This window comes from Myxine glutinosa, chromosome 9, assembly GCF_964187855.1.
Source record: "Myxine glutinosa chromosome 9, kmMyxGlut1.1, whole genome shotgun sequence".
Lineage (NCBI taxonomy): Eukaryota > Metazoa > Chordata > Myxini > Myxiniformes > Myxinidae > Myxine > Myxine glutinosa.
Window position 1 is genome coordinate 63,409,187 of NC_136269.1, and position 13,408 is coordinate 63,422,594.

The 13,408-nt window shown below is 44.4% G+C and overlaps 1 protein-coding gene across 3 annotated transcripts in view; it reads left to right on the forward strand.

The window, feature by feature from the left end:
- BIRC6 (baculoviral IAP repeat containing 6) overlaps positions 1-13,408 on the forward strand; it is a 538,457-nt gene that overhangs the window by 454,897 nt on the left and 70,152 nt on the right. For all 3 annotated transcript variants that reach the window (XM_078784399.1, XM_078784400.1, XM_078784401.1), the window contains one exon: positions 4,441-4,586. In XM_078784399.1, the coding sequence (XP_078640525.1) occupies positions 4,441-4,586 (146 nt within the window). The remainder of the gene's footprint in view (positions 1-4,440; positions 4,587-13,408) is intronic.

The window sequence follows — 13,408 nt, forward strand, 5'->3', positions numbered from 1 at the left end:
TTTTTTTAATCAACATTAGGGTGGCCCTTATTTTTGAAAGTTTGAAATGTTAAGCTCTCACCCTACAACTGGTCCATTTTCCCTAAAAACAAACCAGGCCGAATGTCAGCTAAATTCATAAATATTTAGAGGTAGTTCAGCACCCTTGAACATTTCCCCCAATAGGCCATGTGATTGAGGTCACATAACACTAAAAACACATATCACAGATTATACAGTATGTATCACAGAAATAAATACAAGGCTAATCCCCGCTCTAGCAGGGAAAATGGCCTTTAAAATGCATGTTGTTGTTGTTGTGTATCACAGAAATAAATAAACACCTTTTGATAAAACATGCTTATGAATAATTATCACATCTATGGACTAGAGTCACTAGAGTAAGAGTGGTAAAACAACCACATTATGGAGCTGCTGCTTGCTGCAGCATTTAAAGCAGTCATGGGGAGCACCTCTGGACCGGAAGTTGTTCTGTTTAAGAGATTCCAATCAAAGTGGGACTCTATTGACCAGACTGCATTCATCTCTGGTCTCTCTGATGAATCTGTCAAAGACCGCATTCTCCCTGTGACTGATAAAGTTATTGATTTTGCAAAGAAGCAGCTTGACCTCAATCAGCCACGGGATGATTATAAAGAACTTCTGGAACTGACCATTTTGTTTCTTGGAGGAGTTCCTGCTCGTGGCATTCATTTCTGTGCTCCTGGTGCGATTCACCATGCAAGATGGATGTCGAAGGCCATCTACAGTCTCAAAATCTGGCTTTTCCACCAACAGTTCAAGCTGACGGCACGAGAGAGGAATCGTCGACGAGAAATTTGTCTGTTTGTTTCTGAAGTGTATTTGCAAGCCTGGATGAAAGCTCCAAGTGCAGCTGAAGCTCTATTGAATGATTTGCTGCTGATGAAGACCTTTATCTCTTACAAGACTGCAAATCGTGCAATCTCAACAGCCACCAGTGAGAAGTTGAGGAACCATCTGTGGTACTTGTCAGAAGAGCTGGTGGGGTTGGCCTTCTTCGACAAACAAGTGCCTATCGCTACTAAACAACTGATGGTGGAAGCACTGAAAGGTGAGCGTCCATTAGATGAAGAACCATCAAATATGCCACGGCCTGACATGAAAGCCTTAAGCGAGAAGGGAATTGAAGAATTTGTGTCACCACACACAAAAACATTCTTCGAAAAGTTGAAAATCTCGTCAGACTTTAACTGTGGATTCAAGCACATGGGGTGACCATGAAGGCTACAGAGCTTCTGTGGAACAGATCAGGAAGTTGAAGGTCGTAAATTATCACGCTGAACGAGGTGTGGTCCTCATGAAAAGTTACAACCGTCTCCTTACCAAGGATGAGGAGCAACTCCAATTCTTACTTCAGGTCGTGTCTGAACACCGCCATACTTATCCCGACTGTCGGAAAGCAACATCGACTAAAATCAGGCAGCAATGACATGATTTATGTTGGTGAGAACCTTCCTTGACAAGAAACTAATATAATAACATCAGGAAATATAATAACATCAGGAATGTTAAATAGAATGAGAAATGAAAAGAACTTTAAGAAGTGTATATGTACAGTAGTATATTTTGTTGTGTGCTCTACATACAGACTTGGCATTTAATATGGAATTTTTTTTTTTGTGGTGGTGAACTTACTTTTCAAGATGACTTAGAACCAAAAGTTCATTGGAATTATGTTGAAATTATTCTAGATTTTGTTAATGTGACCTTTAAAAGAAACAAAAACCACATTTTACATTTCGAAACAAATAAATTGATCCTTGAAAGTGATGTAAACTGATATCAAACTCAATTCATGGAAAGTACTGTGTTAAACTTCTGTACGTTTTCCAGAAGTATCTCTTTATTTTGCACATTAGCCAAAAAAATTTTCAACAAAAACAAAAGCTAAATTACGACTGGGATTACGGACAGTAAAATTACAGTTCAGTACTTCGTGTAACCCCCACGAGCATTCAGGAGAGCACGTACACGTTGAGGCATGCTGTTCACGAGATTTGCCAAGGTTTGGACAGGAATCGCTTGCCATGCAGTGACAATAGCCTGCTGCAATTCACGCACAGAGGTCGGCTGCTCGTCCAAGTTGTCGATTTGATGCGTTAATTCTGCCCACAAGTTCTCCATCGGATTCATATCTGGGGACATGGCAGGCCACTCCATATGCTCTACACCACGTTCAGCAAGAAACTGTTGGATCATGCGAGCACGATGAGGCCGTGCATTGTCATCTTGGAAGACAAAGTTTCCTCGAAAGGCTGCACGAGCAAATTGAAGCAATGTTTCTTCCAGAATGACCCTGTACTTGAACTGGTTCAGGTTTCCATTCAGAACAACCAGGTCAGTTTTGCCCCCTGCATGAAAAGCAGCCCAAACGGTCACCCCACCACCTCCAGCTTGGACTCTTGGCACTATACAATCTTCGTTGTGGGCTTCATGCACTTGTCTGCACACTCGGACGCGGCCATCTTGACGATAGACCAGAAATATAGACTGGTCACTGAAGGTCACGTGATTCCAGTGTCCTGGCTGCCATTGATGGTGCTCTCTGGCCCACTGCAATCGGCGCTGGCTGTGTTGTCTGGTCAGGTGTGGCTTTCTCAGGGGACGCCTGGCACGATAGCCTGCTTGAACCAGTCGTTGGTTGACTAGCCTTCTGGATACAGGCACATTTGTCAGTTGATGCCACTCAGCCCTACGCCGATTAGCTGACTTGGTACGGCCATTGCAGACTAACCGGTGCAGCTGGCGATCATCTCTCCTTGTGGTTCTGCGTGGACATCCTGGCCTCGGTATTGGAGTAGGGACACCCCTCTGAGCATTTCGTTTCAGGATCTTTGACACCTGACCTTGAGTGATGCCATACTGCCGAGCAATAGCACGCTGTTTCATGCCAGAATTTCGTAAAGCCACCACTCCATGACAAACAGCATTGTCAAGTTGATGGACCATCTCCAGAGGAAGCGGCAATAGCTTTTGTAGACGTGCAGCAGTTGTTTTCCACTAATACAGAACGCAACAACCCTTTTATACCCGATTGTGAAGCCAATCGTCAAATGTACCTGTCCTTAAATTTTGTCACGCCACCTGTGATATAATCCTGTTATTGACTTCTTGCTGCGAAAGACATTCAGTGACATGGTTCTTTCAACAAAGACATCACCGAAGGGTAAAAAAAATTCACCAGATTGATATAGAGTTCAGAAAGTAAACCCGTCAAGAAAAAAAATATATTCCATATTAAATGCCAAGTCTGTAGATATATATATATATACATAATCTTGATTCTTGAAGGTGCCTGGACTACCTCTAAATATAAACAGACTTGTATGAAATTTTGACTGCAGTGTTTTCTATCCCAAATGGATCACATTTAGGCCATGAGAACATTCAAAGTAACATTTTAAAATCTTCACCCTGTTTAAGGGCCACCCTAATCAACATAAAAGCAAACAAAGAAGATCGGAAATATATCGTAATTAAATAATATATAGCCAATTGATCGTGATTTGAATTGCTTCAAGTTGATATAAGTCGGGAACATGCTGTTGGGGAGACAATGCAGAGGGAAGAAGGAGGAGGCATGGCATTTGAGAAGGAGGGGAACACAAAGGGTGACGAGTAGAAGCTAGATGGATGTTACAAATGGAGTGTGGAGGATGAGGGACAGAAACCGAGTTTGACAGACCACTGACTGTGGTAGTAGAGGGAGAAGAGGCCCAGGAAAGTGACCGCTCAATGGTGAGATGAAGGTTTCATATGGCTAGGTAAAGTAGCATCGTTGATCCGTAGGACAGCCTTTGCTTGGACGTGATCCAGGATACTGATGACAGATGGAGGAGTGCCGTCCCAGACATGTGCGCAGTATTCCATCACCGGTCTGACTTGGGATTTGTGTGGGGGAATGGGGTGGGAGGATGAAGCATTTTGGAACTCTGAAGAAACCCACCCTAGCCCTCTCCCTTCTACAGATCTCCTGAGGTCCCTGTTCTCTATTGATGTACTTCCCTCTCCGCCCCCCCCGCCCCCCCTTGTCTCCCGCTCCATTTATTCTGTGTTAGCTCTTACACGAGCCTCGGATGAGTGTACAAAAAAAAAGTATTTTGTCTGCTGCTGTGTGGGGAAGTAAACGTAACAAATCACTAAAAAAATAATTTGAAGACTATTTCCATGTTCGAATAAACATTGCTCAAATTATGATGCAAACAAACAAAGTTCACGGTACTTGCTTTGACCACCACATTTGTACAATTTTAGAAATATTGCTTTTTTATTGTGTGGCAGTCACCTGTTTTGAATTGCATGTCACGTGTATCGTTGAACCAGATAGCAGGAAATGCAGAACATCTTACCCTTGGTGTTTAATTTGGATGTTCAAACCCATTCTTGCAAACCCTATCAGTTTTGTTATATTATCCCCAGGTCAAAGAAAGAAAAGGAGAAGACCAATGGAAAGGCAGAGGCCCCAGAGCCAGAGGCCGAGGGCCTGACCCTACTCGTTCCTGATATTCAGCGCACGGCCGACATAGTGCAGAAGGCCACAACTATGCTTCAGCAGGCAACGAGAGGTGAGTTCATTCGTGCAAACTCTTACGACTCTGGAATATTCATCATGATTCTAGCAACTATGTTGCATCCTACAATAATACTCGCCTATCATACGCTTTATAAGAAGTATATAAAATGAGGACTGGCAGGTGAGCTGAGAGCGACTCATACTCCCCTTTGAGCTGTTTAGCCTGGGTATGAATCTCGACTCGGCTATGAACTGTCATCCTGCTGTTTCACACGCAAGGCGAGGCATCAATCTATATACCGTCCATCGGGAGAAAGTTAATTACTCTTTTCAAAGTTATATGATTTTTCCACAATTACTGTCCCACAGCAAACCAGCCATGCTGCTTTATCTTCCAGAATTGGCTTCTTCACCTCTTCCTCTCCACAAAACCCTCAATCAGCATTGGAGACTTTTGCTGATTGAAATTTACAACTCTTTGCAACAAAATATGAAAATTAATGATATAACTTTCCTTGTCACTTCATTCTTCATCCTTCTATTGAAGGCTGATTTTACTGTTATTGACTTTGTTCATAGAAAATATCCCATAATGGTGACCAAGGGTAATCTTCCTCTTCCTCTTCTTCTTCCTCTTCTTTCTTTAACGGTCACAATTATGCCCCCACGTTATTGTGGGGTTGGCAGGGGGAAGCTTTTGGCCCAGGACTTTTACAATGACAAATCCAGTGTCTACAGACTTGCACAGACGCAGGCACGCATGTACGTGCACAACATGTACTCATACACAGACGCACATATACATGTACACAAATCTTCATGCACATATTCACAGACACACAGAAGCACTCCAACCCCGTTCCCCTTTTCCCACACACATAAATATGCAACTAGACATATGGAAAACTAGAATGGCACTCGGCAGAGCGCATTCCTCTGCCAGGCTGAACGGTTTGCGTGTTGTATCCTACGAATAAGCCGGGTTTGCATCTGGACCTGAAACAAAATGGAATCGGTTTGTTCTTTTCACCTACCCAATTCACTTGAAAAAAAAAAAAATCGTGGATCCCAATCCGGATTTGGATCTTAACCAAAATCGAATCAATTCGTCCTTGTCACACACCCAACCTGTCAACGAAGTTTCGGCCAAATCCGTCCATAACCTTTTGAGATACCCTGCTATATATCAGTTTAACCCCATCGCTCAATGGTGAAGAATCACTTTAAAAATTCTAGTATCTGGATCTGGATTCGGATTTTCTCCGAAATCCAATGAATTTGTCCTTCTCACACACACACCCAACCTGCCCACCAAATTTCATCCGACTCCGTCCACAACCTTTTGAGATATCCTGCACACAAACAGACAGGAGTGAAAACATAACCTCCACCCATCGCAGATGGTGGTTGGAATAAAAACATCCATTGAAAACATTGTCATTAACATGTTTTGTTTTTAGTATGCACGGTCGAGGCTCATGGGAGAGCGATAACTTTTTTTTTCGACATACACCGTCCTTCAGCTGCCATTTAGTTTTGATAACCCAATAGGCATTCTCTCAGTTGTAAATGCTCAATAACCAGTGAAATGTTCTTCTGTATTTCACCAACTCCAGCATACAACATCTACGTCATATACTGCTGACCTGTAAGGGCTGCATCCAATGCTGTACTTCAACATACAAGTGTATTTTCGAATCTTATTTTGTCGATTGTTCACCCGTTTTCCATTTAAATTATCGTGCCCGCATAGACCGAGACATTTTCTCATACATAATAGATTGTTACCATGACAAAACATATTAACGATGTTGGTTTTAATCTTGGCCTGAAGTGAAGTACGAGTACATATTGTTTGCCAAAGCTTATCCATTTGAACATACTTGACTCGTTCCATTCCTTATTCCTCATTCAACCAATTGGAACGTGTCATAATGGGTGAGCAATTGTTTTGTTTACATTTACTTTAAACACATGTCCCAAGCTCAACACAATGCTCTATAATAGAATAACAAGCACGGTCTTCGGACATGTGTCTTGAAGTTTTCAAACAGATCTGCTCGCATGAACACGTTAGTGTTGGGATAAGGGATATTTGCTTTAATGTTACGGCCTACTCTCGGTTTTTATAAACATGTTTGATGTTGGTGAATGATTTATGAAATGTGTTTGCGCCGACTATCTATGAAATGTTACGCCATTTAAAATGTATCTTTTCACCTCTTAATTTGCATTTCCATTCTTTGGTTAAAAAAAAATTGGCTTCAGGCAAGAAAACTAGAAGGAAATTTAAAATAGGCAAATATTTGCAATTGTCATGGGATTATTAAATCTTTCTTCTTATTTTTTCTCTCCCAACCCCAACTCACCCCCCACCCCCTACCCTGTTCCCTTTTTTACCATTTGCTCTCCCCCTTTTTTCTCTCCCAACCCCTCCCCACCTCTCCCTTCCTCCTACCCCCTTTTTATGGCCGTTTACCCCTACTTACTCCCATGCAGTGTCAATGTGTAGGTTGACCTCTTAAACCCATTTTTACTTGCAAAATCGAAGATTTTTCAAATACATTGACTTTGTTATTTTGTCTGTTTGTTTGTTTGTAAATCGCCTAGAGGTCACAATTTTAAGTCGGCGAGGTGTCGTATGACTTCGAGCTTGGCGGTGGTGAGGCCCTCGACATTGAGTTGGAGCACTGACAGGCCTTGGTTTTCGACGGTCGGAATGGCCGCCCGTCTTGAAAAGGACATTCTATGCCTTGGTCTTGGTCTTGACCTTGGCTTGTGCCTTGGCCTGCCAGCTCGATGATTGTGTGGCGACATTAGTTTCACAATTATTGTTACTTGTAGGGAAGGCCGCGGAGAGGCTGTCATCTTCTTCCCCAAGAGACACAAGGATGGCACAAGAGATGCTAAGTTCTATCCCTGAGGACCTGTCTGGAAGCGCATGGCTGGCGGCATCTTGGAAGCAGGTGTGGGAAACGGCCGGGCCCACCCGCATCCACCGCTACATCTGGGACCCAGGCGGTGGCGTCGTAGGAGAAGACCTACCACGCCTGCAATGGACCTTGCTGAACCGTCTACGTACGGGGGTCGGCCGCTTCAAATCATCGCTGAAGATGTGGGGCCTGGCAGACAGCGCCGCGTGAGAGTGCGGCGAGCCTGAGCAGACTGCTGAACACATAATTACCACCTGCCCCCTATACAGACCACCTTCAGAAGCCGGCCTCTTCGATGTAGGACCAGAGACGAGGGCATGGCTGCACGACACTGAGCTGGCCATCTGATGATACACGAAAGAAGAAGAAGAAGAAGGTCACAATTCTAATATGAACGTCATGGAACTTTGCCAAGTTGTTGAGATAGTCACAACTGAGAAGCCCATTAATTTCTTTGGTCAAAGGTCATCTTGAGGTGAAATTTCCAAAACTAGCAACGGTACCCGCCCTATGGGCGAGGCTTCAATTGAGAGGCCCAAATGAAAAGGCAAAATATCAGAAATTGAAGGCTTTTTTGTTTGAAACGATTCATATAAACATCTGTTGAATCATATCACACGCAAATCATCAAAATCTAAACAGTACATGGCACCCATTTTGAAAAAAGATTGAATTCTGCAAAACGGAAGCGGTTGCTACACGTCTTTCTCAATCGCACGTTTATGTGTGAAGAGTGCGCGCCGAATCTGTTACACGGAAGCGGCCGCTACACCTGTTTCTCAGTCGCTTTGCACACGCTGCCATGTTACTTCGGAGCCGCACGTTTATATCGGAAGAGTTAGTCAGGAGTCGATCTACTCTCTCCTGGTACGTAGAATAAACAGTATTTGTAGAATTTCAACTTTCAACTTTCAACAGAATTTCAACAGAATTTCTTTCCGCTTCCAGTCTGGTCTGGAGAGGACGCTGGCGTTACTTGTTCGCCGCTTCTCCGACTGGGCCATTGTACATAGTTTACTTTTCTGGTGGTCGTGGCGGATTTTTGACCGTTGGATCTGCCCTCTGCTCGGTCCCGGCTCTGCTCCTGGCTTCGCCTGCCCGGCTCCTCCGCTGTTTCCTCAGGCCCACTCCCGTTGTTTGTGGCCGTTGTTTGCGGCGGTGGCTGTTTGCCGCTGTGGTCTTGATTAGCGGCTGCGGTCGTTTGCCGCTTTGCCTCCTCGACCTTGGCCTCGTACTCGTCCCTTCGCTCCTGCCTGGCATGGCTCTGAGGTACTCCGCCGCAGGGCTTCTTCTGCTCAATACTCACTCCACCCCATCATGCATCTCTGCAATCAAGTACCACGGACTCCTGCGACGACCCAGATACATTCATAGAGGCTCCGGTCGTAAGTTTGTTTACTTACAAACAGGTCACTCCATTCCCATACTCTGGTCGGCTCAGCGCACTCCCACTCATCGTCCCAGCGCACCTGGTCACAGCAACGCACAGTCGCACACGATCGCACCTCCTGTCTGCAAACCCTGGCTAAATCACCTGAGTTCATCCCCACCGTACAAAACAACATCAAGTTCACCCTGTTCAACACCCGGTCCCTCAACAACAAAAGCCTCATCCTGAACGACTACATTCTGGATAATAAACTGGACTTTCTCTGTCTCACTGAAACCTGGCAACAACCTCTGGACTACTTCTCACTCAACCTCACGACACCCAATGGATATTCTTACATCAATAAACCACGCTCGGAGGGCCGAGGTGGTGGAATTGCCATAATTCACCGACAAGACATCAAGACCAGCCTCATCTCCATCTCATCTGCTCCATCATTTGAACACCTGACTTTTAAACTCTCTGGTCACACACAGTCAGTCACGGCTGTCGTCTACCGCCCTCCCAAACCACACCCATCATTCCTGTCTGACTTCTACTTTCTGACCCAGCTATGTTCCCTCGCCCCCTCAATCCTCCTCGGTGATTTCAATATCCACATGGACTCCACTGACTCCACAATAACCACTGACTTCACTGATTTACTCACCTGCTTTAACCTCACTCAACATGTCAACCTTCCTACCCATAACCGTGGTCACATTCTGGACCTTGTCTGCTCTACTGGATAAATTTTGCACCATCTCGCTGGCTCCGACCTCACCCTCTCTGACCACTTAGCCATCACTATGACCATCAACATCCCCACCCCAGCACCAAGGCATTATCGCACTATCAACTTCCGTAAGCTAAACGCTCTTTCACCTACCTCATTCTCATCCACCCTCTCTGAAAAAATGTCCACTTCTCCCTTCGTTGACCTCCACACCCCTTCTGACCTCACTGACTACTACAACCATACTCTCTCCTCCTGCCTTGACCAGCTTGCGCCTATAAAAACCAAAACAGTTTCTTTCACCCATTCTGCTCCCTGGTTTACCCCTGAACTCCGCCTGATGAAAACTCGTGCTCGCCAACTTGAAAGACTCCGCAATAAAACAGGTCTCACAATTCACTCCCAAGCCTACAAGGACCACCTACAACACTACAAAGATGCCCTCTCCCACGCCCGCTCCGCCTACTACTCTCAAATTATCCACTCTGGCTCCGGAAACCCAAAAGCACTCTTCTCTACAAGAAACAAACTCCTCAGCCTCCTGAACACCACCACCCAGTCATTCACAGTAGACAACTGCATCTCCTTCCTTTCATTCTTCCAATGCAAAATTGACAACATCTACAACAGCTTAACCACCACCGCACCCGCTCCCCCTCAAACCACCTGCCCTCCCTTATCCTGCCAACCCCTGTCTCCATTCTCCCCAGTCTCCCCTACTGACCTCTCTGAACTCCTCATAGGAATGAAAACTGCCACCTGCACTCTTGACCCCATCCCCTCCAGCTTTGTCAAGGCCTCCCTTCCTGCTCTCTCTCCACTTATCACTGCAACAATAAACTCCACGTCCCACCATCCCTCAAAATTGCTGCTGTTACCCCCATTCTGAAAAAACCTGGACTCAACCCTGACACCCTAAATAACTTCAGACCCATCTCCAACCTACCCTTTCTGTCAAAAGTTTTGGAACGCGCTGTAGCCACTCAACTCAAACATCACCTCTCTGCCAATAACCTGTATGAAACATTCCAATCCGGATTCCGCTCCAACCACAGTACTGAAACTGCTCTCCTCAAAATCACCAATGACCTTCTCCTCTCCTCTGACGCTGGCAACCTCAACATTCTCATCCTCCTCGACCTCAGCGCCGCCTTTGACACCATCATTCACACCATCCTCCTCACCCGACTTGAAACCACCTTTAGCATTACCGGCACTGCCCTCTCTTCGATCAAATCATACCTCTCTGACAGACGCCAGTTCATCTCCATCAATAACTGCAAATCCCCCACTGCTCCCCTCCCCCAAGGTGTCCCCCAAGGTTCAGTTCTTGGCCCCCTCCTCTTCATCCTGTACCTGTCCCCCCTTGGTCACTAAATCCGCCGTCATGGTCTCCAATTCCACTGCTTCGCCGATGACATCCAGCTTTTCATCTCCACCAAGTCCATCTCCACCGCCACTCACTCTATCCTGACAAACTGCATCACTGAAATAAAATCCTGTCTTCAAATCAACTTCCTCAAACTTAACTATGATAAATCTGAAATAATCATCATTGGCCCAAAAACGCTCACCAAATCCACCCATAACTTTGCCCTCAACATCGACGGTTTCCCAGTATCCACCTCCCCTCACATCCGGAATCTTGGCATCATCTTTGACCAAACCCTCTCCTTCATCAAATACACTAAACAGATCACAAAGACAGCCTTCTTTCACCTGAAAAACATCGCCCGTCTCCGTCCATCCCTCTCCTCCACGGCTGCAGAAACCCTCATCCACGCCTTCATCACCTCCCGTCTGGACTACTGCAACAGCCTCCTCTATGGTTCACCCTCAATAATCACTAATAAACTCCAATACATTCAGAACTCCGCTGCCCGTCTACTCACCCAATTCCCGGACCCGTGACCACATCACCCCCGTCCTTTACAAGCTTCACTGGCTCCCCATCCCCCAGAGAATCCAGTACAAAATCCTCCTCTTGACCTACAAAACCCTCCATAACCTGGCCCCATCCTACCTGGCTGACCTCCTCTCCAGACACACTCCCACCCGCAACCTCCGCTCTGCTGGTACCAACCTCCTGACCCCCCTCCCCCCCCCCCCATCCGGACCAAATTCAGATCCTGGGGGGACAGGGCCTTCTCCATCGCTGCTCCCACCCTCTGGAACTCACTACCTCACACCATCAGAGACTCCTCCTCACTCACCACATTCAAAACATCACTCAAGACTCACCTGTTCAACACTGCATTCAACATTTAACCCACAGCATTTAACCCCTGACTATCTCTTCTCCTTCTCCTTCCTTTTGCTTTGATTATTTACCTATTGATTTTTGTCTTTTTGCACTTGTTTTTTGTACTCTGTCAAAGCGTCTTTGGGCTTCTTGAAAAGCGCTATATAAAATAAATGTATTATTATTGTTATTATTAAAAGCCACATCACTGTTCATATCGGTAAATATTATTCCATCGTGTTTGGAAAAACTGGAAAATTGGAAAACTTGGAAAAATTGGAAAAACAATATAGCCTATTTTACTCCCAGGGGTCCCAGGAATACCCACCCAAAATATTGTTGCGATCGGTTGAGCCGTTTTTGCGGTACCTTCGAATGGACGGACGGACATTTGGTGAATTATCGTAAGATCATCAATTTTCTTCTGAAAAATCGACAATTTTCATATGATTGACTTGAAAATTTAACAGCAATTGCATAGTGCCACATTGAATTGAAAAACCAACTATTTTTGAGGTCAAAGGTCAACTCAAGGTCAAACTTTTAAAATCATAAATTTGCACCTGAAAAATAATAAATTTTCATCTGATTGACCCGAGCTTTGATTAAGGTCGTAAATTTTAATCTTGATGAAATGGAAAACTTGATGTTTCCATGGCAACCTTTTGGGGGGGTTAGGGGGTGGATTTTGCAAGTATCGTGCTCTCTCTGCACGACATCTTTCTTGATTGTTTGTTTGTCTGTGGACAGGATATCTCAAAAAGTTGTGGACATATTTGCACGAAATTTAGTGGAGAGTTTGGGTGTGTGAAAAGGACGAAATTATTAGACTTTGTTGAAGATCTGGATCTGACTACGATAATTTTCTAATTTAAATTGTTCTTCACCATTTTTGATAGGGCCAAAAACATTATACAGCAGGATATCTCAAAAGGTTGTGCACGGATTCATGCAAAACTTGGTGGAAGCGTTGTTTGTCTGCGGACAGAATATCTCAAAAAGTTGTGGACATATTTGCACGTAATTTGGTGGAGAGTTTGGGTGTGTGAAAAGGACGAAATTATTAGACTTTGTTGAAGATCTGGATCTGGCTACGATAATTTTCTAATTTAAATTATTCTTCACCATTGAGAGATCGGGCCAAAACATTATACAGCAGGATATCTCAAAAGGTTGTGCACAGATTCATGCAAAACTTGGTGGACGCGTTGTTTGTCTGACATGGAAGAATCGATTCGATTTTGCTGAAAATCTGGATACGATGGATTTTTTTTAAATTCCCAAGTGATTCCTCACCACTGAGAGATGGGCCCAAAACGATATATAACATGATATTTCCAAAAGTTGTAGATGGATTATGACAAAACTAAGTGGATGAGTTGACAAAAATAAGCTTATTAGATTTTGGTTCATTTGTTTATTTGTTATCCAGCATTTCCCCAAATATTCCAACAAGGCAGTAAATAGCATTCCTAGAAAGTTCACGAAAAACTTTTGGTCAGGTTTACATAAACATGCCAAACAACACATATTTTTTTGTCAGTTTAAGAATGGTCATACAAAAAAAACCTTGGAGGAATTGATTTGATACAAA